Source organism: Anas platyrhynchos, chromosome W, assembly GCF_047663525.1.
Source record: "Anas platyrhynchos isolate ZD024472 breed Pekin duck chromosome W, IASCAAS_PekinDuck_T2T, whole genome shotgun sequence".
Lineage (NCBI taxonomy): Eukaryota > Metazoa > Chordata > Aves > Anseriformes > Anatidae > Anas > Anas platyrhynchos.
In genome coordinates, this window is record NC_092620.1 from 1998810 (window position 1) to 2019383 (window position 20574).

General features: G+C 43.8%; 1 protein-coding gene across 16 annotated transcripts in view; it reads right to left on the minus strand.

Moving 5' to 3' along the window:
• Window positions 1-1159: 1159 nt before the first annotated feature.
• Window positions 1160-20574, minus strand: part of LOC101789923 (E3 SUMO-protein ligase PIAS2) — a 51837-nt gene continuing 32422 nt past the window's right edge. The window contains exons 6-15 of one of the 16 annotated variants that reach the window (XR_005261418.2): window positions 14837-14971; window positions 12407-12512; window positions 11732-11805; window positions 10711-10871; window positions 9994-10127; window positions 9374-9545; window positions 6402-6541; window positions 5857-5915; window positions 4551-4588; window positions 3145-3162 (exon numbers count right to left, since the gene is read on the minus strand). Coding sequence is in view for 11 of the 16 variants with exons in the window: in XM_038169517.2 (XP_038025445.1) it covers window positions 2980-3162; window positions 4551-4588; window positions 6402-6541; window positions 9374-9545; window positions 9994-10127; window positions 10711-10871; window positions 11732-11805; window positions 12407-12512; window positions 14837-14971 (1143 nt within the window). In the remaining 5 variants the exon portion in view is untranslated. The other 15 variants (XM_038169518.2, XM_038169519.2, XM_038169517.2 and 12 more) reach the window with 15 other exon arrangements.

Consider the following 20574-nt stretch of genomic DNA (forward strand, 5'->3'; position numbering starts at 1 on the left):
CCCATAAAACTGACATTTCACATCCATGTTTTTTATAATGGTCACTCCATATATCTTCTCCTTCTACTTTTACAAAAGGGGATATGATTATCCCAACTGGAGGGTAAGGCTTTGTTATTTTTAGGCACGGATCAGGGATTTTACAACTCCAATACCATCCTATCGCAGACTATATGAACAGCCTGTAGGAGAACATTCAGTCAAGTGGGAGAAAAATGTGCATGAAGTTTACATTAATGTAAACTTTGCTCTTTACAGATACCTTAAAGGAGGCTGTAGTGAGGTGGGGGTTGGCCTGTTCTCTCACGTGCCTGGTGACAGGACGAGGGGGAATGGGCTTAAGTTGCACCAGGGGAGTTTTAGGTTAGATGTTAGGAAGAACTTCTTTACTGAAAGGGTTGTTAGACATTGGAACAGGCTGCCCAGGGAGGTGGTGGAGTCACCATCCCTGGAAGTCTTCAAAAGACGTTTAGATGTAGAGCTTAGGGATATGGTTTAGTGGAGACTGTTAGTGTTAGGTTAGAGGTTGGACTCGATGATCTTGAGGTCTCTTCCAACCTAGAAATTCTGTGATTCTGTGATTCTGTGAGGATCTGGATAGGCTGGACCTGCCTGCCCCTTTAAATTGCTATAATGATGGTGTAAAATTATGGAGCAGAAAACAATATATAAAATTTACAAAGCCCCTGAGTGACCGTTATCAAAATAATGCTGGCTTAGATAAGGGAGCAGTGCCAAACTACTTTAATGTTGTCTGAAGCATCTTCTGTAAAGACATATACATGTTTACAGCTGTTAAAATTGATAGAAAATTATTTTAGGTGCATATTTCTGTTTAAACAAACAAACAAACAAAAAACACAAACAAGGAAATAAGAGAATAACTCTTTTTCCCCTCTCTCCCTGTGCTTCTGCACAGCCTTTTTTTTGTTTTGTTTTTTCTTCCCTCTCCCTTTTCCCTTTAATTAAGTCATCCTTATCTCAACCCTTGAGCTCTTTGTGTCATATTTTCTCTCCCTTCCTCTTTGAGGAGGGGGAGTGAGAGAGCGGCCATGGTGGAACTCAGCTGCCCACCCGAGTAAAACCACCACAGATGCTTACCTCACTTCAGCCGGTCAGTTTGCAAATTAATAGTACAAACAGCATCTTCAGTAACAGGTAAGTTTTAAACAGTTTATTCACAGTGGCTTTCAAATCTCTCCCCCCCTCTATTTCTAGTTCAAGTTACTGTGCAGTTGTGATGCAGAGAGCACTGATCAGCTGCAGGGCATTAGGAAAAAATGTCATGAGTCGCATGGCTTTATTGGAAATAAATCATGCTAAAAACTGATCCTTAACAGGTACAAAAATTTAACAGATAAGGAAATGAGAAGAAAATTGATGCAATAAGACCAACAGGTGAATTGAAGATTGATGTGAAAGGTAATGAAAAGGCAATGAAGAATAGCAATGCAGCATTACAGATGGAATTACAGGACAAACAAGAGATACAATACATCCTGCTTCAATATTTCTTATCCATATACTTAGTTCAAATACTGTAACAGTAATAGAAGGCAAAAAGCACCAGACATCTGACTAAAGAAATACAAAAATACAGAACAAAATCAGGGCAAAATGAACACTGATAACTAGGCAAAAGAGTAATCTCAAATACAGTTACTCAGAAACAATGCATGGAAAAGTTGCTATGTCAACATATACAGACAATATCATTATTCCAGCTCTATGGAAATTACTTGATTTTCCTGGTCTGTAATCTCTTCCAATACAGTACTGCCAAAATTACCCTTAGAAACATGCAGGGAGACACCGCATATACTGAACAAAGCAGCTGATTCGGAGTAAAAAAGGAGGAGGAAATTATTCCTAGTTGATTACATGGCCTTTTAATCATGTCTTTTCTACTGTAGGACAAAGCATTATTAAACCCTAAACAGTTCCAGTTTGGTGGGAGCAGTGTGCATCTACAGCTTTTTCTCTTCCCAAAAGCCATGATTCCACTGTGGCAAGTCAGACTGCAGCATGCCCAAGCAGTTACTGAAGTGGCAAAGCCGTCCTAGAAAACACTTCCACTCTGGAGAAAGTAATCACTACAGACTCCATACAGGTACCATAGAAAGCATGCACGTCACTGGTAATGGCACAGAAGGGCACCAAGGACTTTAAGAAGTCGAAAGGTTTTCTTTCTATCACCTCTTAACGTTACCAAACCAGAAACTCAACTATGGTTCAACTGCATACTTTGGGGGTTCTGGTGGTGATGGGAAGGTGTCCCACTTCTGACATGGCAGCACACAGAGATTGTATAATGTGTATAATGCAAGGCTTCCATAGATAGTTTGTTCCCTCCCCCAGCTCAAAACACATTAAAGAGGAAGAAGTCACAGTTTGGAGTGTGTTACAGTTGTGAACAACATGAAATCAAGGAAAAAAACACACAGTTTCAGAGGCTTTCCCTACTTTCCCCAGTAAGGGAAAAGCGGGGAGCAGAAAACATAAAACACAAGTCATGGCTATTTCACAAAGCTTCATTTTCTTAAATGAAGTTTATTACAGGCCCCAGTGAAAATATTAAAAATTCACCAATGCATACACTTCTGCATCATTGTCCAGGTTGTTGTTCTAGAGTGGTTAAGTGCCTTTTTTATTTAAAAAAGTTTTTTACATTATTGCTGTGTTTTACAACAAAATTAAAACCCATTTGTGGACTCTATCTAACAACAAAAAGTCAGTTTCCCCAGAACAAGCCAGAAGCATAAAAGTATGTTTTGAAGGGGCCTTTTCTCTACCAGATATTTAGCAAGCAAGAAAAAAAAAGTCTATCACTTCTGTTCCTAGTGTAGATGAGTTTACTCCATTTCCAGAAGGCATATCCTTTCAATAAATATCAGTGTAACTTCTGAGATGCTGAAGTTCCAGAGATACAACAAGCAGCTCTGTGCAATTTCTCCTGGAGTTCCAAGGCTGCCTCTTGTTTCAGTCCAGTGAGATGATGTCAGGAGCACTGCCTCCACTGCTGGTTATAACTCCTGTCTTGCTCCTGCTGGAGGAGCTAATGTGCATGCTGCTTTCGTGGTGACTGGTTGATGTGATGATGCTGCCAGGTGTGCTGCTTGTTAAGGTTGAGGTGAGACTATCCAAAAACATAGGAGGACAGTACTGTTTGAAACAAACAATGAAGAATGAAGAGACTAACTGCACAAGGGAAATATATGCTTTGAAGATACATCTTCCCTACAGGTACAAAACGGGTTACTAGCAGAACTTCATTAACACATGCACAGCAAGACCAGAGCTCTGCAAAACAGTAAGCAAGCAGGGGTGGTAGCACAAACTCTTCCTTCCTCTTCCTCCCTGTTATATCTCCTGTGAACAGGCTAGCTTGAGCATTTACTGGCACATTAGGAAACACTATAGCATCCCCCATAGCATCCAACTGGAAACCTGTAATGAATGGCATCCCCTAAGAGACCATACTTGAACCAGTACTATTTAGTATCTTCATTAATGACATAGTGGGATGGAGTGCACCCTCAGCAAATCACAGGTAACACCAAGCTCAAAGGTGCATTTGATGCACTAGAAAGATGGGATGCCATCCAGAGGTACCTTGACAGGCTTAAGGAGCAGACCAAGGTCCTGCACATGGGTCAGGGTGATCCCCAATATCAGCACAGACTAGGGGATGAATAGGTTGAGAGCAGCCCTGCTGAGAAGGACTTGGGAGTGCTAGTGAATGAATAGCTAGATACGAGCTAGCAGTGTACTTGCAGCCCAGAAAGCCAATTATATCCCAGGCTACAACTCAAGGTGGCCAGCAGATCAAGGGAGGTGATTCTCTCCCTCAGCTCTGCTCTTACAAGGCCCCAGGTTGAATACTATCTTAGTTAAGGAGACAGCATTCCCCCCTTGAAGGCTGTAGTCCATCTGTGATACTTACTGTAACTAGATTCTTACATTCTTAATTGTGTAAAGTTTGTTTCCATGGAAGGAAAAGCACTAACTGGTTACTTTTGACCTACAAAATTTCCATAAACTCCATTGGCTTTGGATTATAAGTGAGGCATCAAGTAATCACACTGAGGGACTTGTGAAAGTGTTCAGTAACGTGCCCAAACTAATGAAGATCCCATCATTAGAACTCAATCCACAACTAATATTAAAACCAACAGAAACAGAAACAGCAGTGAAGTATGTTTACAAAAGTCAATCTGGCCTGCAGATACAGTGTGAACTAAGAGCATGAATGCATGGTTGTATTCATGGCAGCAGCATGTGTGCAAGTATCTGCTTCTGTAAGGCAAAGATAAACTATCAGTAGTTTCCTGTGCTTGAATTTATCACAGTGAAGTCAAACTGAATCCTTTCTTAATGCCTCTTTTCTTTTTACCACCTCTTGTTGGGCAAATGCATTTTCCTGGTCTGTGGTTAGGTCTAAGCAAGTGGATCGCAAGCACAATATGGATGACAACATCCTGAGAGTTACTTGATCAGTATGTCAAAAAAACAGGCTTAGAAGTTAAGCCCACAGCAGTTCACAAACATACCTGTGAATCAACTGGGATTATTGAAAGAAAATCCAGACCTAGAAAGAAGAAGGATAATAAACTGATGCATCTTTATTCTCTTCATAAAGAAGAAGTTTAAGGAACTTTGTTGTTTTTGTAGAACAGATTTTGCAATTGCTATACAGTTTCTAAATGAAGTATATCACTGTAACACCAACTCTTAATTACTTCAGGCAGCAGCAAAACATGTTTTCTAGTACAAGTGTCTCTTTTTAAGAATGAGAATGACAATGTATTCACTGGATATTGCAATGCATTCACTGGATATTGCAGGGTGGTTCAATGTGGTTGCTTAGATGGAGGTTGCCAGTTGGAGCTGTTGGTTCATAATGCAAGTTTCACTGCATATTGTACCTGACTTGGCCAAACTGGGACATGAAGAGTGTCATCACATTAAAGATGCTGGAATGAAGTAAAGTCACAACATGCACAAGTCCAAAAACAAGCAGCAGGTCTCTTCCTCCACCCATGGGCAGCCAATAAGGAAACTTTTCTAATATCATCCCCGCTTTGTGTCTAGACAGATAAAAGGAATGAAGAGGAAACTACAAGTAGTTCAAGGTATATCCTCTATGAGCAGCGAGAACTAGTGTCCATCTTATACATCATTAGTGTATAAGCATTTAAGGCAAGATGTTTAAAAATATGAAACCAATGAAAAATCACAGCCTTTTTTTTGTTTTGAAATCTTGGCCTTGTGTTCACTATGTCAACAGAAAGAAATGGTAAGCTTCCTCCCTCCCTCTCTCATTACCCTCCAGGTCTGTTCTGGCCAGCAGCATCTCTCCTTTCCTCCATCAGAGAAAGTCATAGAAAAGTTTTGAAGGAGATTTAAGCCCAGCTGCTTTTATAGAATTCACAGCTTTTGGTCATGAATACTCTCAAACTTCAATTGATAGAGATGTACAAGATAAACAAAACAGTTCTAAGCTTCTGTTCTCTCAGATTAGTCTCCTATCCAATTTGGAAATACTATGGATTTCTCACCAAGGGAGAAGTGGAGGTAGGGAGCAGTAAGGCAACAGAGAAACAAGGGGAAGGATATCCATCCCCTTGCCAAACTGGTACTGAAAAAAGAGGAAAAAACCCAGAGATGTTGCAGGGGAAAAATGAAGACAGGCAACAGAGTGGGTGAGGGAAGTACAGGAGGCCCATGTGACACCTCTTGTCACAAGTCACTGTTTCCTGGGCTCTGTGTTCACTACGGCCAGCAAAGAGAACCCCCAGAGTCCCCCTACACAATTCTTTTCAAGGAGCCAGGATAGAAAACAATCATTATCCCCACCTTTTGTCTGATATTTAGCAGCAGTGTTGAAGAATACATCATAGGCATTTAGGGTATGTCTAGGTAAAGAAAGTCAATAGAGGTCAGCTTACATATTGTAGCTCACCTTAACCTTTTTCATACAGTCTAGACAGAGCACCACTAGAATCAGCTAGCAGAAATCTCTACATTAACGGCTGGGATGAGTCAGTGCCATTATATTTCTAGAATTTAAATAAGCAGCTATTCTCCCTCACATCTACCACACATAACAATTGGACGTTTACATAAAGTCTAACTGAATACAGCAAGAAGTGTTTCTGGCTGCCGTTTCAGAGCACCAGTGTCAGGGTGTACCTCAGAAGCAAAGTCTTTCACATCACTGTTGAAGCATAGTTTCACACTGGGAAGACAGCTTGTACTAAACTTGTCTAGACATCACATCAGTGCAATACTACATACAGTCTTGTCCCATTTAAAAAAACTGATCTCCATTTCTTGTTTTTACCCACCCCAGAGATTTAATAAGGCTGTCAGAATGCACGTGAAAAATAGCCACCACCTACCTGGCAAGTCCGAGGAAATACTAGATATTGGTGGGCGATGGAATGGCACTGAGTAGTCTGTTAACGAAGGAGGAATAGCAGCAGTATCAACCGTTGTCACACTGGGCAGTCTGACAGTAGATGGCTGATACATGAGAACCCTGTTTTAAACAGCATGGGATGTTACAAACAGCCTGGCCATTAGTTACAGAAGAGAATTTATGCACAGCTGTGCACTCCTTCACACAGTCACTGTGTTCCAGCACAACTACAGTGTGGCTACTCACTACACAGTACTCCACTCTAATTTCCTCTTTCATAACAGTCTTCATAATAACATGATCACATCTTGGCTCTCAACAGCAGCTGTGACATAAGAGCAAGTTGGTATTAAAACAAAGTACAGTGCTGGAGTCATTGACAACAGTCCGTTTGGGATCAGAAGTGGCTCTCTGTATCTGCAGAGCGCCCTGGGAGGGATGCACATGTAGTCTGAGCCAGGAGAAGGGCACTAAGTTTCTCCACATCACTGTTCCTCAGGGATAACCTGTCTTGCCAAGGATGCAACTGACATTATTCAACCCCTGGAGCACAGAATACCAACACAAGAGTTAAGCATCAAACCCATCTTTGCTCACAGCTGAACCCAAGCTAAGCTCAGCTCCCTAGGAACATGCAGCCAGTTAAAGTCTTTCTCTATTCCCACTGTCATGGTTTCAGTTAGGACAGAGTTAATTTTCTTCCTAGTAGCTGGTAGAATGCTATGTTTGGCTTAGGATGAGAAGAGTGCTGATAACACCCCGATGTTTTAATTGTTGCAGAGCAGTGCACCTCCCCTGGTAGGCTCTTGAGCCAGCTGTGTCAGGAAGCTATCTTCCACACACTCTAGAAACCTCCTGGACTGCTTCCTCTGCGCAGTGTTATACTTCCAGCATATATCAGGGAAGTTGAAGCCTCCCATGAGAATGAGTGCTGGCGATCGTGTAACTATTGCAAGCTGCTCATAGAATGCCTCATCCATCTCTTCATCCTGATTAGGTGGTCTATAACAGACCCCCACCAAGATGTCACCCCTACAGGCCTTCCCCCTGATTCTTATCCATAGACACTCAACTTTATCATTCCCAACCGCAAGCTCTTCAACATCAAAACACTTTATATTAAAGAGCCACACCACCACCCTTCCTACCTTGTCTATCCCTTCTGAAGAGCTTGTAGCCATCCATCACAGTACTCCAGTCGTAGGAGTGATCCCACCATGTTTCAGTTATTGCAACTAGGTTGAAGTTAGCCTCTCACACAATCACTTCTAGCTCCTCCTGTTTGTTGTCCATGATGCATGCATTGGTATAGATGCACTTCAGATGAGACATCTGCCTCACTACCAGCTTCAGCATTGTTCCCCTATGCACTTCTCTGGTGAGCCCTGTTTTTACCCCCTTCCCCTGTCACAGTTAGTTTAAAGCTCTCTCCACAAGTCCTGCTAGCTCCTGCACTAGGATTCATTTCCCCTTTTGGGACAGGTGAGTTCCATTAATCGACAACAAGCCAGGGGTCAAGTACAAGCCGGGGTCAAGTAAACTGCCCCATGGTCAAAGAACCCAAAGTTCCTGTCTCAACACCAGCCTCTCAGCCAATTATTCATTACCTGTGTTTTCCTAGCCCTCTCCATGTCCTTCACCTCCCCAGAAGAAATAGAACAAAACATGACTTGCGCTCCCACTCCTTGAACTATTCACCCTAAACCCCTGAAATCTCTCTTCATAGTTCACTCTCTTCATAGTTCACAGGCTTCTCTGAGTGATTTAATCACTGTCCACTTGAACTATGAGTAATAGGTAATAATCAGTGGGGTGAACCAGCTCTGGGAGTTTTCTAGTTATGTCCCTGACCCGGGCCCCAGGTAGGCAGCACACTTCCCTATGGCTCAGGTCCGGGTCTGGTCTGTAAATGGGACCCTCCATTCCTCTGCGAAGGGAGTCACCTACCACAACCACCCTTCTTTCTTTCCTGGCAGAGGCAGCCTGAATGCATGGAGTCTACTGCCTTGTCCTTAGTAACCTCTTTGGGGAACCTTCCCGCACCTCCCCACTTACCTCCCCCTTCAATGTTCAATGCTACAAACCTATTGCTTAGGGGGACCTGGGGACGCGAGGGAAGTGGGGGTGTTCACCCACGATGCCGAGCAGGGACTCTCTCCATTCCTCAGGTCCCCCTCCTCTGTCCAACAGGAGCAGGGCAGGGGGTCAAGCACCAATTGTGAGGTATATCCCTGGCACCTCTCCCTCTGGCACACCAGGGAGCTACTCTACCAGTTCATCTCCTGCTCAGAGTCCCTGATCGCCCTCAGTCTCTTAACCTGCTCTTTCATCTCTGCCATCATGCTGACCAGATCTTCCACCTGCTCACACCTCACACAGGTGGAATACCTGCCACCCTCCCCCATCAGCAGCAGGCTCTGGCACTCCCTGCAGCCAGAGACCTGTATGTGTCCAGACAGCTCTGGACAGCCCCTCCATTTGGGTCAGCACAGTCTTTTTGGGGCAAGCTCTCTGCCTGGTTGAGACCATGGTAAAAACTGTGGTCACAGAGACTGCCACTAGATAGGATGAACTCAAAAGGGAGGAGGGACAGAATCCCTGTGCCCCGCCACATGAGCTCTCACACCCACCGCTGCAGCACACTGTGGGTGGTTCTCACACACTGGTTGCCCCTCCCTGCTTGCAGTGGGCAGTGAACATCACTGCCCTCCTGGAGGCAGTTTCTAGGCAGAGGGCATGGGGCTGTTGCCCTGGCAATGCCCACTCCCTGTCAGTCTCTCTCACAAGAGCTGGCAGGTGCTGCCTGGTCACACTGCTGTCCCGGGCCTCCCCTGGCAAAGCAAGGGCCCAAAATCCCCCATGTAAAGAAGGGGAAGTAGACCTGCATCCCATATGTCTACACATCAGTTTATCTGAGACATTACAAAATAACTAACTTTAAAATTGACAAACCCTTTGGTTGGGCTTCCTTGTGCTTCAGACATAAATATACACTTCCTTTTGGCAGGAGGATCATCATCTTCGTCAGAAGAGCTTTCAATTGTCAAGTCAATCACATCAACTTTCTTCTTGTTTACCTCATTGGCCACTGTCACAGAACATGGTTTGCTAACAACACTGGAACCTAAACCAGAAAATAAAATACCACTTTTTTTAAAAAAGGCCATTGACATCAGCAGTTTCAATTTGCAGCAGAACCAGCATCTCAAAATACTATTTTAGCTCATCTTCCTGACCATTGCAGAGGCCATCATGGCCCAGGAACAGTTTTATTAGTAATATTAGTAGTAGTATTCTGTGTGAGAATTATTGAGCACGAGCTTTAATCTTCACTTAAGTTTAAGGACCTACAACAAGAGCAACTTTTTTAAAGTGCTACTATAAAGAATAGAGACAAAACCCACAAATGCACATTTTTAGAGATACAATCCTTTCTTTTTAGTTTAAATAAGTTACTTCGCACACATCCCACAAAAAACATCAACATCCATACCCATTATCCCAGCTACAATTAAGTCTCAAGGCATTAAGCTTTTCTGGTTGTTTGCAACCGATATCCAAGACATACTCACTTTCTATTTTGGTGCACTGTGGACTTGAAACTTTCACAGCATCTTTTTTAGGCCTCATGGGGCACCAGGAACCATCTTCTTGGAATTTAATCTCATCCACGTCTGAACATTCATTAAGGATTTCCATAAAGAGCCTGAAAAATAAAGTTAAGTGATTTTGATTCCAGTCTTTTCCTAAGCAAAAATGAGACAGTTAAGAAGTTGATTACAATCGACACTGACCTACAGTACATACTCTCCCCCTAATTTGTCTTCCCTGAAGACCTGTAGTTACAGCCTTTGCAGACATCCATACATCAAAATCAAATGATCCCAACCTACCCATGTTCTACTCCAACATTATCGCAGTTTAGAGATTCCCATACAGCAGTAGAAGCAATCACCCTTTCAATCAAGTTTTACACAGTTTATAAGCTAAATTTTAAGAGTTAATAGCCTCACAGATAGTTCATGTAAAAGAGAGACATCCGTAGGTGTCACATTTGATTTTCTCCAGAGAGGATATGCTGAGGCTCAGGAGTTTGATGATGCAGTTACAAGATGATTTCTTGCAGTTTGCTACATGGGAATAGAAACAAAAGGATTCTAATGGTTCCTCACAGTCTAATGTACTTTTGAGAACAAGAATAGAAATGGCTAAACCTCAGGTCACAAAAACAATTAGTACAACATGAAAAATGTGAAGTAATTTTGTACTCTGCAAGCCCAGTCTCTCACCCATCTAGTATTAGGCTCTCATAAGCTGCCTTCTTGTCGCAGACAGGACAGATCCAGGTAGGCTTCTTCTCATTCATTTGAAGATAAAGAGCAGCATCAAAACATTGCAGGTGTGTGCAAGTAACAGCCCGGCATGGGATTGTCAGTCTCATTTTTCCCAGCTGCAGGAGGTGCATTTAAAGAATGTCAAAAGAAAAGAAAGCAAAGTAGACCTGGATAGCTAACAATGAAATCAGATGCAACCAGCAAGGTAACAGTCACTTCTCATTATAGAGTGCCCAACACTAGGTCACTGCATGCAAATCCACTCCAAAGCACATACAAAGTACCTGAGTGAACAATACAGCAGTCCTCAAAGTCTTATGACTAAGTTAAGAACTGTCAGAAACATTTCAAGTGGACCTGCATCAACATTATTTCTAGGATTTTATTTTTTAATAGGAAGACCTACTGAAGCACCCCCTTTGTCATTTTTTGCCAAATACCTCAAGGTTTGATTATTTTGTGAACTATAGTTATGTTAGACTGAGAATGGCATTATACCCATCTCAGCATAAGACTTAAACAGACCAGTCACAAACACAAGGTCAGTTTCTACCTGGAAAGAGAAAACCCAAGGCAGCACCACCTTGTTACTAGGTGATCTGTTTGTTTCCTTTATAGTAGCTGGCAGTAAAAGCAATATCACCGGGACCAGGAGGTCTGAAGTTCTGTTTCTCACTGTGCCCTTTAATTATTCTATCACCCTTCCCAGGTAGGCTCAATGCCTCCATGCACAAAATCGCTCCTTTTACTTTTAAAGGCCTCAATATACACACAAGTAGCAACTTGACTCTGACTGCATTACAGCTTAAGTATTCACAGGTCTAAACTATAGTTGGTTCTTCTCCTCATTTGCATTAATGAATCAGTATAACAAAAGCCAGTTAAGTTTCTGAAGCAGGGTGTTTTAAAAGCAGACCAACTCTGCACTAAAGATGAAAACACAAATCTGTATATGGTAATTTCCAGCCTTACTTACAGGACACATCAGAGAAACCCGCAGACTGGTTGTGGCAATCTCACTATCAGGATCTGCCGTTAGTTTTTCTTTAACTACCAAAATAAATTAAGAAGTTAGAGATGGGCACAACTACTTAAAATGCTAATCTTGATTCTCTAGTACATATACTTTGTTTCCAGCTATCTAAGAAGCCCTGAGCATTTAAGGAAGCTAGTTCAGAGCAAATACCATATAAGAATAGCTTCACAGGCATCGTGAGACTGTTTTGATGTGCAGCAGATGCAGTTCTGGCCACAATGTTTAGTAGAGCAAACTCTACCCAATGTGCAAGGAGACATCACATCACATCAGGGAGTGAGGTGTAAAGACAAGACCATTAGCAGCACATACAGGTGAACAAAACACATATTTAGGCCATCTATCTGCACCTCACTGCCCACTACACTAAGCAGTGCTCTCAGAATTCTCTTGAGAACATTTCAGACAAAATCGCTAAGTATTCCTCCCTCCTAGCTAGGGACCTACACTGAAGCAACGCACGATACCTCAGCAACAGCAAAAAGAATCTTTGATACTCTGGACACGGACTTTCTTTTCAAAATGCTGCAAATCTCCTGGGTACTACCAGTTCTAGTTTTAAAGAGCTGCCAACCACCCTCAGTAAGGAAAAACAGGAAGTTAAATTTGACTTACTTAGTGCTCTGGAATGATCGGGGTTTCTGATACCTTTCATTTTTAACCTCTGCAAAAGCATAGCTGAAGTGAGCTGACGAACAAGATACACAGACATGGAGTAATTCTACAAAAAGAGTAATTAAAGATGAAGTATTGATTTAACACTGTACTTCCACTACAGCAAAAAGTTACTGAATTTTTGTTTGGTAGTTATGGAAATACTTTGTGAAGTACTGACAGATGACTTCATTACTATGAAAGTCAGCAGTCTGCCAGAATTCTTCTGCTATCCAAGTCAATTTATCTCACTCCAGTTGTGACTTGACTACAAAAAAATATTCTCCACAACCAAGAGACAATCTGGGCTTTTTCTTGAAAAGATGACTTAGACTGGCAATACATTTTCTTAAAACATGCAGTCTGTAAGAGCTTCTTGTGTTTATCTCCTACACATTTCCCTTTTTCCACTGACACTATCTTAAAGCAGAGCTCAAAGACAAACTTGCTATAAAGAAATGATTGATGTTGTTTTGGGAGCAAACACCACCTCCAAATGGCACACAACAGCATCAATTTCTTTGTACCTTGAGCTTGCTGCTTTTAAGCCAAGCCTCGTTATATCATACCCGCTCCTCTCAGGCTGGCCATATTCCCTAGCATTTACTGCTGTTTCCTAATTCATGCCACTTGCCAGCTTCCTTTGTTCAGGATTTCCTCTCCAAGGTCACAAGTGAGGAGAAGAATCTGCAAGTCTCACCACTGCAGAATAATAATGGTTTCATCTGCATAACACTCACAACCTGCAATCCCTCATTTCCACTCCCTGCCAGCCACCTTCTTGTAGCTCTTACACAACCAGACACTGCGCAGGAATTTTAAGAATATCTACCACCCTGCTCCTCCTTTACCAGCAATACCAGAGACAGCTCTTACCTAGATGAACAGATAAAGTTATCAAAATGCACAGGAAGCCACTAAGACAAATGTCTTGCTTTCCCTATCCTCGCAAAGATGGACTGCTTTGTACTGTTTATTGCCTACAGGATTAATATTACAGACTCTAGCCTGATAAGCTCTCTAGGATGACTGGGATAAATACCTCCTCTCCTCAGAAGCCCTCTTCTATCAGAGAAGTAGATGCTAATAAGCCCTTACTGTATCAGCCTACTGTATACTTACTGTATAAGCCCTACTGTATCACCCTTGGGGACAGCATGGAGTGTCATTTAGAAGATGAATAGCAAAGGCCTGCTATGCAAGTTCTTCTACTTAGAAAAGCTAAGGCCTAAGCAGTCACCTGGCCATTTGAAGGGCCAATTCCTTTTAAACCAATAACTTCTCATTTCCTCAAAACCAGAAATTTACCTACAGGGACCGGAGAGCAAAAGGTATCACACCTGTCACCACCTGCTTCATCTCCTGCCACTGAAACCCAGCACACTTTCCCCCCCTCAGCGCAGCTCTCCATGAAGAACTGCATTATGAAGATGCTTTTCTCTCTCTCCCCCCCCAGGTCTCCAATACTCCCTATATCTGCACTCAAGAAGTCAGCTCCCCCTCAAGTTACCCCAACTTCCAGGAATACTCTTCCTTTTTAACAATGGGCACGTGGCTTAGATACCCTGCCTTACAGACGCACACCACTATGGCCCAAGCACAGCATCACCAAGATGTATCACTCTGGAGCAGTTGGCACTAGCAGCCTGACACCTTCCCTGTACACTTTCCAGGAACTTGCCACCAAGGAGCTTTCCAAGCTGGAAATTCCACCTGTTTTACTTTATTTACAAGTGCAGTTTTAACGGAGAAAGACATTTTCACGTAAAAATAAGGAATCTCAAAAGAAAAGATGGAAATATCCATGAACTAGTTCTCCCTATAAAATAAAAATTCCTTTTGTAGAACTATTTGGTATCATTTGGTTAGAAAATACAAAAACATCAAGAGCAAATGCATGTCTCCTCTCCCACTCACAGGGCCTTAGCACATCTGGTCACTTTAAAAAGCCTTCCTCCAATAGATTGCCATAAAAAAAATGAGAAAAAAACTTTACGACATGGCTACATAACCTCATGTTTATATGATTACACCATTAGGCCACAAAGTAGCTTCCCCTTTTATGTCTGAACTGTTCTGTGTTTACACCACAAAAAGACTATTTCTGACATATTTCAGGCAACCCCTAATGGCGAACTTGCCCAAAAAAGTTCTCAAAGAAAGCCATACTCTCCATCTATGTGAACTCTATATGGAAGTCTTTGCAACCTGTATGCAAGTTTTGTGTGTTACTGTAAGCTACTGTACTTCTAGAGCTAGCTTTGTTTCCTGGCATCAAAAATAAACACAGCCACTTTATAACACCGCATGCCTTGCCGGCAGTGGGTTAGAAGGAACACTAGACAAGGTTATTCAGACTACTGCCCACATCCTACAAAACATACAGCTTACCTTTCCAATTTCAGATGCCCAGGAAATGGAAATCTGGTTTGGCACTGCTGATGATAACCTAACTAGAGATGTTATATTCAAGGGACGCCCAGGTCGCTTCTGTTCAATTCCACTTTTTGGTGGTGGAGCATATCCCTACGGGAAGAAGAGACAAAACAAAAAGCATTACCAAGTCTTCCCTCTGTACTCTGAAACCTGCTTAAACAATTTATTAGTTTAAAACCAACAGCAAATTAGTTTAAAAGGCAGCAAGTCACAAACTGTTAATTCAGTCTTTCATGTCTAAAGAATGGTTCATTGATCTTATTTAAGAAACAGTAAATTCAATTCTTGTCCCAAGAGATCGACAACCCCTTGATGTCTGCTTTGCATTAGCTACACCTAGCTTCATAAGCAACAGGTTGTTATTTGTACACTCCAGTGAGGGCCCTGAAGATGAGCTATGCATAGAATACCAGGTGTATTTAAGAGCTAAAAGACTTTGCTGCTGTCAGCAGAAGAAAAAATCTACTAGGTACTAAGAAATTCTTCAAAGCTGCGCAAATAAGCTGGACCACTTTCTGTAGTTTTACGGCATATAATGCTTGCCAACTGAATTAGAAGCCATCCAGCTCCCTTTTGCTTCTAGGCAAGCACATTTCAAGCAGAAGATACTTGTGCTATGCGAAGCACGTGGCCCAACTGCAGCTTATTCATCTCATCCTGCAACTATCACTGTGAAAGCAGCCAGTCTGTAACAGGAACCCGGAATCTGGAGATCAAGCAGACATCCTGCAGTCCGGTCATCTCAATCTCATCTTGCATCAGGATGCCAATAAGAGACTGGAGCCTGCATCTTGCACAGAAGAACTGACTGCCAGATTTCATCCTGTTCAAGACACTGTTGTTCTACGCTAGAAACTCTCCAGAAACAATACACTGAAAAAATACATTTTTTAATGAAGAGTTAACACTGTGAGAAACTAAGTTGTGTTTTTGCAGTAGAGAACTAATTTTCTGTATTCCGGGGTAGTTGTGTAATCATAATAAGGAGAAATGGTAAGTAGATAAGTGGACAGTAGAAGGCCTCACTGTTCCAACATAAGGTGGAAGCTTGAGAAAAACAGGATGAGCAGTGTGGGAACAGTAAAACAAAGATCACAAGTTCTCAAAACATAAGAAAGGAGAAATTAAAGGGTTGAAAAAAAGAAGAATTGTACACATATGGTATAGAGGAGCGTCGAGTAGCTTGTGAACCTGTAGTACTCAGCCAATGAGGAAACAGGGGAGGTGATCAGGTGTCGGGTAATAGGGAATAAAAGGTTATGATTTGTTTACTAAAATGTGCTCCTAATTGACAGGACGCCCACCATTGCAATCGTGAATAAAATAGCAGAAGGTCCTGTCTGAAGAAAATTAGTTGAGATTTTTCTCATAATTTGGGGGCTCGTCCGGGATCTTGTCGCCTGCTGAAGCTTTCTTGCCACCACAGACAGGAAGGTGCACCCCACTGATTTCAGCGGTCCCATCGGGGGTGGTGGGTCATCTTGGTATGGCCGGCAAAAGACCGAGACTGTAAATCTGAAGACAGGCTCTGAGAAGCTCTGGGGAGAAGGGAGGCCAGCACTGATATACCACAGACACAGCTGAGACATAGTTCAGCCCCGATCAGGAACAGGCACGGGGATTACTGCTGATAACCTGGACCGGGAAGCTGTGCACGGACTAAGGTCTTTTTTTTCCGTATCTTTTAATTTTACCGTATCTTGCCTCGGGTTGGGTTCGGGGAGACTCTTGTATGGAATGTGAATGAGAAGCACTTTTAGTGCAAAGCGAGCATGGAGTCCCGATCCGCGAGGTTCTGTAGTCCCGCAAGGGGACGAACAAAGTCCCCTTGGCTGGAGAGGGATGAAGCGAAAGAGAGACGAGCGAAAGAGACTCTCGGGGGGTTTGGGCCCTTAGGTGTACAGTACCCCGAGAATGGTGAAGTGAGGTGCTTGGCGATACACCTCACCTCTGTCCTAATCCTAGGTGAAGGCGTGTGGTACCCTCCGGGTGGTAAAGTCCACAGCAGCACGTCAGGAAGAGATGGGGATTAAGGGTTCCAAGAGTCAGCAGTGTGGGGATGGAGACCCCAGGACTGTGCCTAAAGATAGTCTTTTGGAGAGAATAAGAATTTGGAAAAACGATCCAAAAACTAGGGAAAAGATTAAAAAATATATAATTAAAAAATGGTTTGAAATTGTATAATTGTCTGGCCTAAAAAGCCAATAAAAGGAACTTCAGAATTTTGGCCAAAATATGGGTCTGATGAAAATTCAGGCTTTGAATTTATATGTAAACAATAAGACTCCTTTTTTGGATGAGGAATCAAGTTATGCTCCCTATAATCCTAATATTGCACCGGAGGCAGTGGCAGCTGCTCCAGGAGGGGAGACAGGGACTGCAATCGATGCTGTCCCTGGAGAAGTCGCGCCTGGAAGCGTGGAGTGGCAGGAGCGGGGGTGGGGGGGGTGGGCTGCCAGGGCCGATGCAGGGCCGGTGCCACTCCCCCCTTACCAGCAGAGAGGTTAGGAGTTTTAAGAAGGAAAAGAAGTCTTTAATTGAGGGCCTAGCAAAACAGTCGAATCCGTTTCTAAAGGCCTAATTTGTATTCTCGGGGGGGAAATGTCAATCCTGAGTATGTGTCCTGGTTTCAGTTAGGACACAGCTAATATTCCTCCTAGTAGCTGGTGGAATGCTCTGTTTTGGCTTAGGATGAGAAGAGTGCTGATAACATGCTGATGTTTCAATTGTTGTAGAGCAGTGCTTACACCAAGCCAAGGACATCTCAGCTTCTCGCTCTGTCCTGCCAGTGGGCAGGCTGGGGGTGCAGCAGGAGCTGGGAGGGGACAGACCCAGGACAGGTGACCCAAACTGGCCAAAGGGGGTATTCCATCCCATCTGACATCATGCTAAACAATATATAGGGGTGGCTAGCCAGGGGAGGGGGGGCCGGACTGCTCGGGGTTAGGCTGGGCATCGGTCAGCGGGTGGTGAGCAATTGCATTGTGCATCACTTGTTTCGTACACGTTATTAGTAGTAGTACGATTATCATCATTATTGTTATTATCATTATTGTTATTATTATTTTCCTGTCTTAATAAACTGTCTTTATCTCAACTCACAGGCTTCACTTTCCCGTTTCTCTCCCCCATCCCAGAGAGGGAGGTGCACAATGTACTCTGATGCCATGAAGCTATAAAGGGCCAGAGCCCATCTCTATTTATGGAGTGACGGGGAGATCCCAGCAGTTAACTGTATCGGAGGCTGAAGTGAGTCTAACTGGGAATGAGTGGGAAAAGCACCGCATTGTGACTGGCCCGGATGCTCCGTGCATCCTTGGCATAGACCACCTTAGAAGAGGATATTTCAAGGACCCAAAAGGGTTCCGGTGGGCTTCTGGCATAGCTGCCTTAGAAACAGAGGACATTAAACAGTTGTCTACCTTGCCTGGTCTCTCAGAGGACCCTTCTGTTGTGGGGTTGCTGAGGGTCGAAGAACAGCAAGTGCCAATCGCTACCACAACTGTGCACCGGCGGCAATATCGTACTAACCGAGACTCCCTGATTCCCATCCATAAGCTAATTCGTCAATTGGAGAGCCAAGGAGTGATCAGCAAGACTCATTCACCTTTCAATAGTCCCATATGGCCAGTGCGAAAGTCTAATGGTGAGTGGAGACTAACAGTGGACTATCGGGGCCTGAACGAAGTCACGCCACCACTGAGTGCTGCAGTGCCGGACATGCTAGAACTCCAGTACGAACTGGAATCGAAGGCAGCCAAGTGGTACACCACAATTGATATCGCTAATGCACTTTTCTCCATCCCTCTAGCAGCAGAGTGCAGGCCACAGTTTGCTTTCACTTGGAGGGGAGTCCAATATGCTTGGAATCGGCTGCCCCAGGGGTGGAAACACAGCCCTACCATTTGCCATGGACTGATCCAGTCTGTGCTGGAGCAGGGGGAAGCTCCTGAACACCTGCAGTACATCGATGACATTATTGTGTGGGGTGACACAGCAGAGGAAGTTTTTGAGAAAGGGAAGAAAATAGTCCAAATCCTTCTGAAGGCTGGTTTTGCCATAAAACAAAATAAAGTCAAAGGATCTGCACGAGAGATCCAGTTTTTAGGAATAAAATGGCAAGATGGACGTCGTCAAATCCCAATGGATGTGATCAACAAAACAACAGCTATATCTCCACCAACTAGCAAAAAAGAAACACAGACGTTCCTAGGTGTTGTGGGGTTTCAGAGAATGCACATTCCAAATTACAGTCTGATTGTAAACGCGCTCTACCAAGTAACCCATAAGAAGAATGAGTTTGAATGGGGCCCTGAACAACGACAAGCCTTTGAACAAATCAAGCAGGAAATAGTTCATGCTACTGCATGAACTGGCCAATTGGGCCAGTCCGAACAGGACCAGATGTAAAGAATGTGCTCTACACCACAGCCGGGGAGAATGGCCCCACCTGGAGCCTCTGGCAGAAAGAACCTGGGGAAACTTGAGGTCGGCCCCTGAGGTTTTGGAGTCGGGGATACGGAGGATCTGAGGCCCGCTACACTCCAACCAAAAAGGAGATATTGGCAGCATATGAAGGAGTTCCATCTGCTTCGGAGGTGGTCAGTACTGAAGCACAGCTCCTCCTGGCACCCCGACTGCCGGTACTAGGCTGGATGTTCAAAGGAAGGGTCCCCTCTACGCATCATGCAACTGATGCTACCTGGAGCAAGTGGGTTGCACTGATTACTCAGCGGGCTCAAATAGGAAACCCCAGTCGCCCAGGAATCTTGGAAGTGATTATGGACTGGCCAGAAGGCAAATACTTTGGGATATCATCAGAGGAGGAGGTGGGTCATGCTGAAGAAGCCCCACTGTACAACCAGTTACCAGAGAATGAGAAGAAATATGCCCTGTTCACTGATGGGTCCTGTCGTATTGTGGGAAAGCATCGGAGATGGAAGGCTGCTGTATGGAGTCCTACACGACGAGTTGCTGAAGCTGCTGAGGGAGAAGGTGACTCGAGTCAGTTTGCAGAAGTGAAGGCCATTCAGCTGGCTTTAGACATTGCTGAACGAGATAGGTGGCCAGTTCTCTATCTCTCTACTGATTCATGGATGGTAGCAAATGCCCTGTGGGGATGGTTACAGCAATGGAAGCAAAACAACTGGCAGCACAGGGGCAAACCCATCTGGGCTGCTGCATTGTGGCAAGATATTGCTGCTCGGGTAGAGAACCTGGCTGTAAAGGTACGCCACGTAGATGCTCATGTGCCCAAGAATCGGGCTACTGAAGAACATCAAAACAACCAGCAGGTGGATCAGGCTGCTAAGATTGAAGTGGCTCAGGTGGACCTGGATTGGCAGCATAAAGGTGAATTATTTATAGCCTGATGGGCCCATGACACCTCAGGCCATCAAGGTAGAAATGCAACATACAGATGGGCTCGTGATCGAGGGGTGGACCTGACCATGGACGCTCTAGCACAGGTTATTCATGACTGTGAATCATGTGCTGCAATCAAGCAAGCCAAACGGTCAAAGCCTCTTTGGTATGGAGGACGATGGCTGAAATATAAATATGGAGAGGCCTGGCAGATTGATTATATCACACTCCCTCAAACTCGCAATGGCAAGCACCACGTACTTACAATGGTGGAAGCAACCACCGGATGGCTGGAAACATATCCTGTGCCTCATGCCACCGCCCGGAAC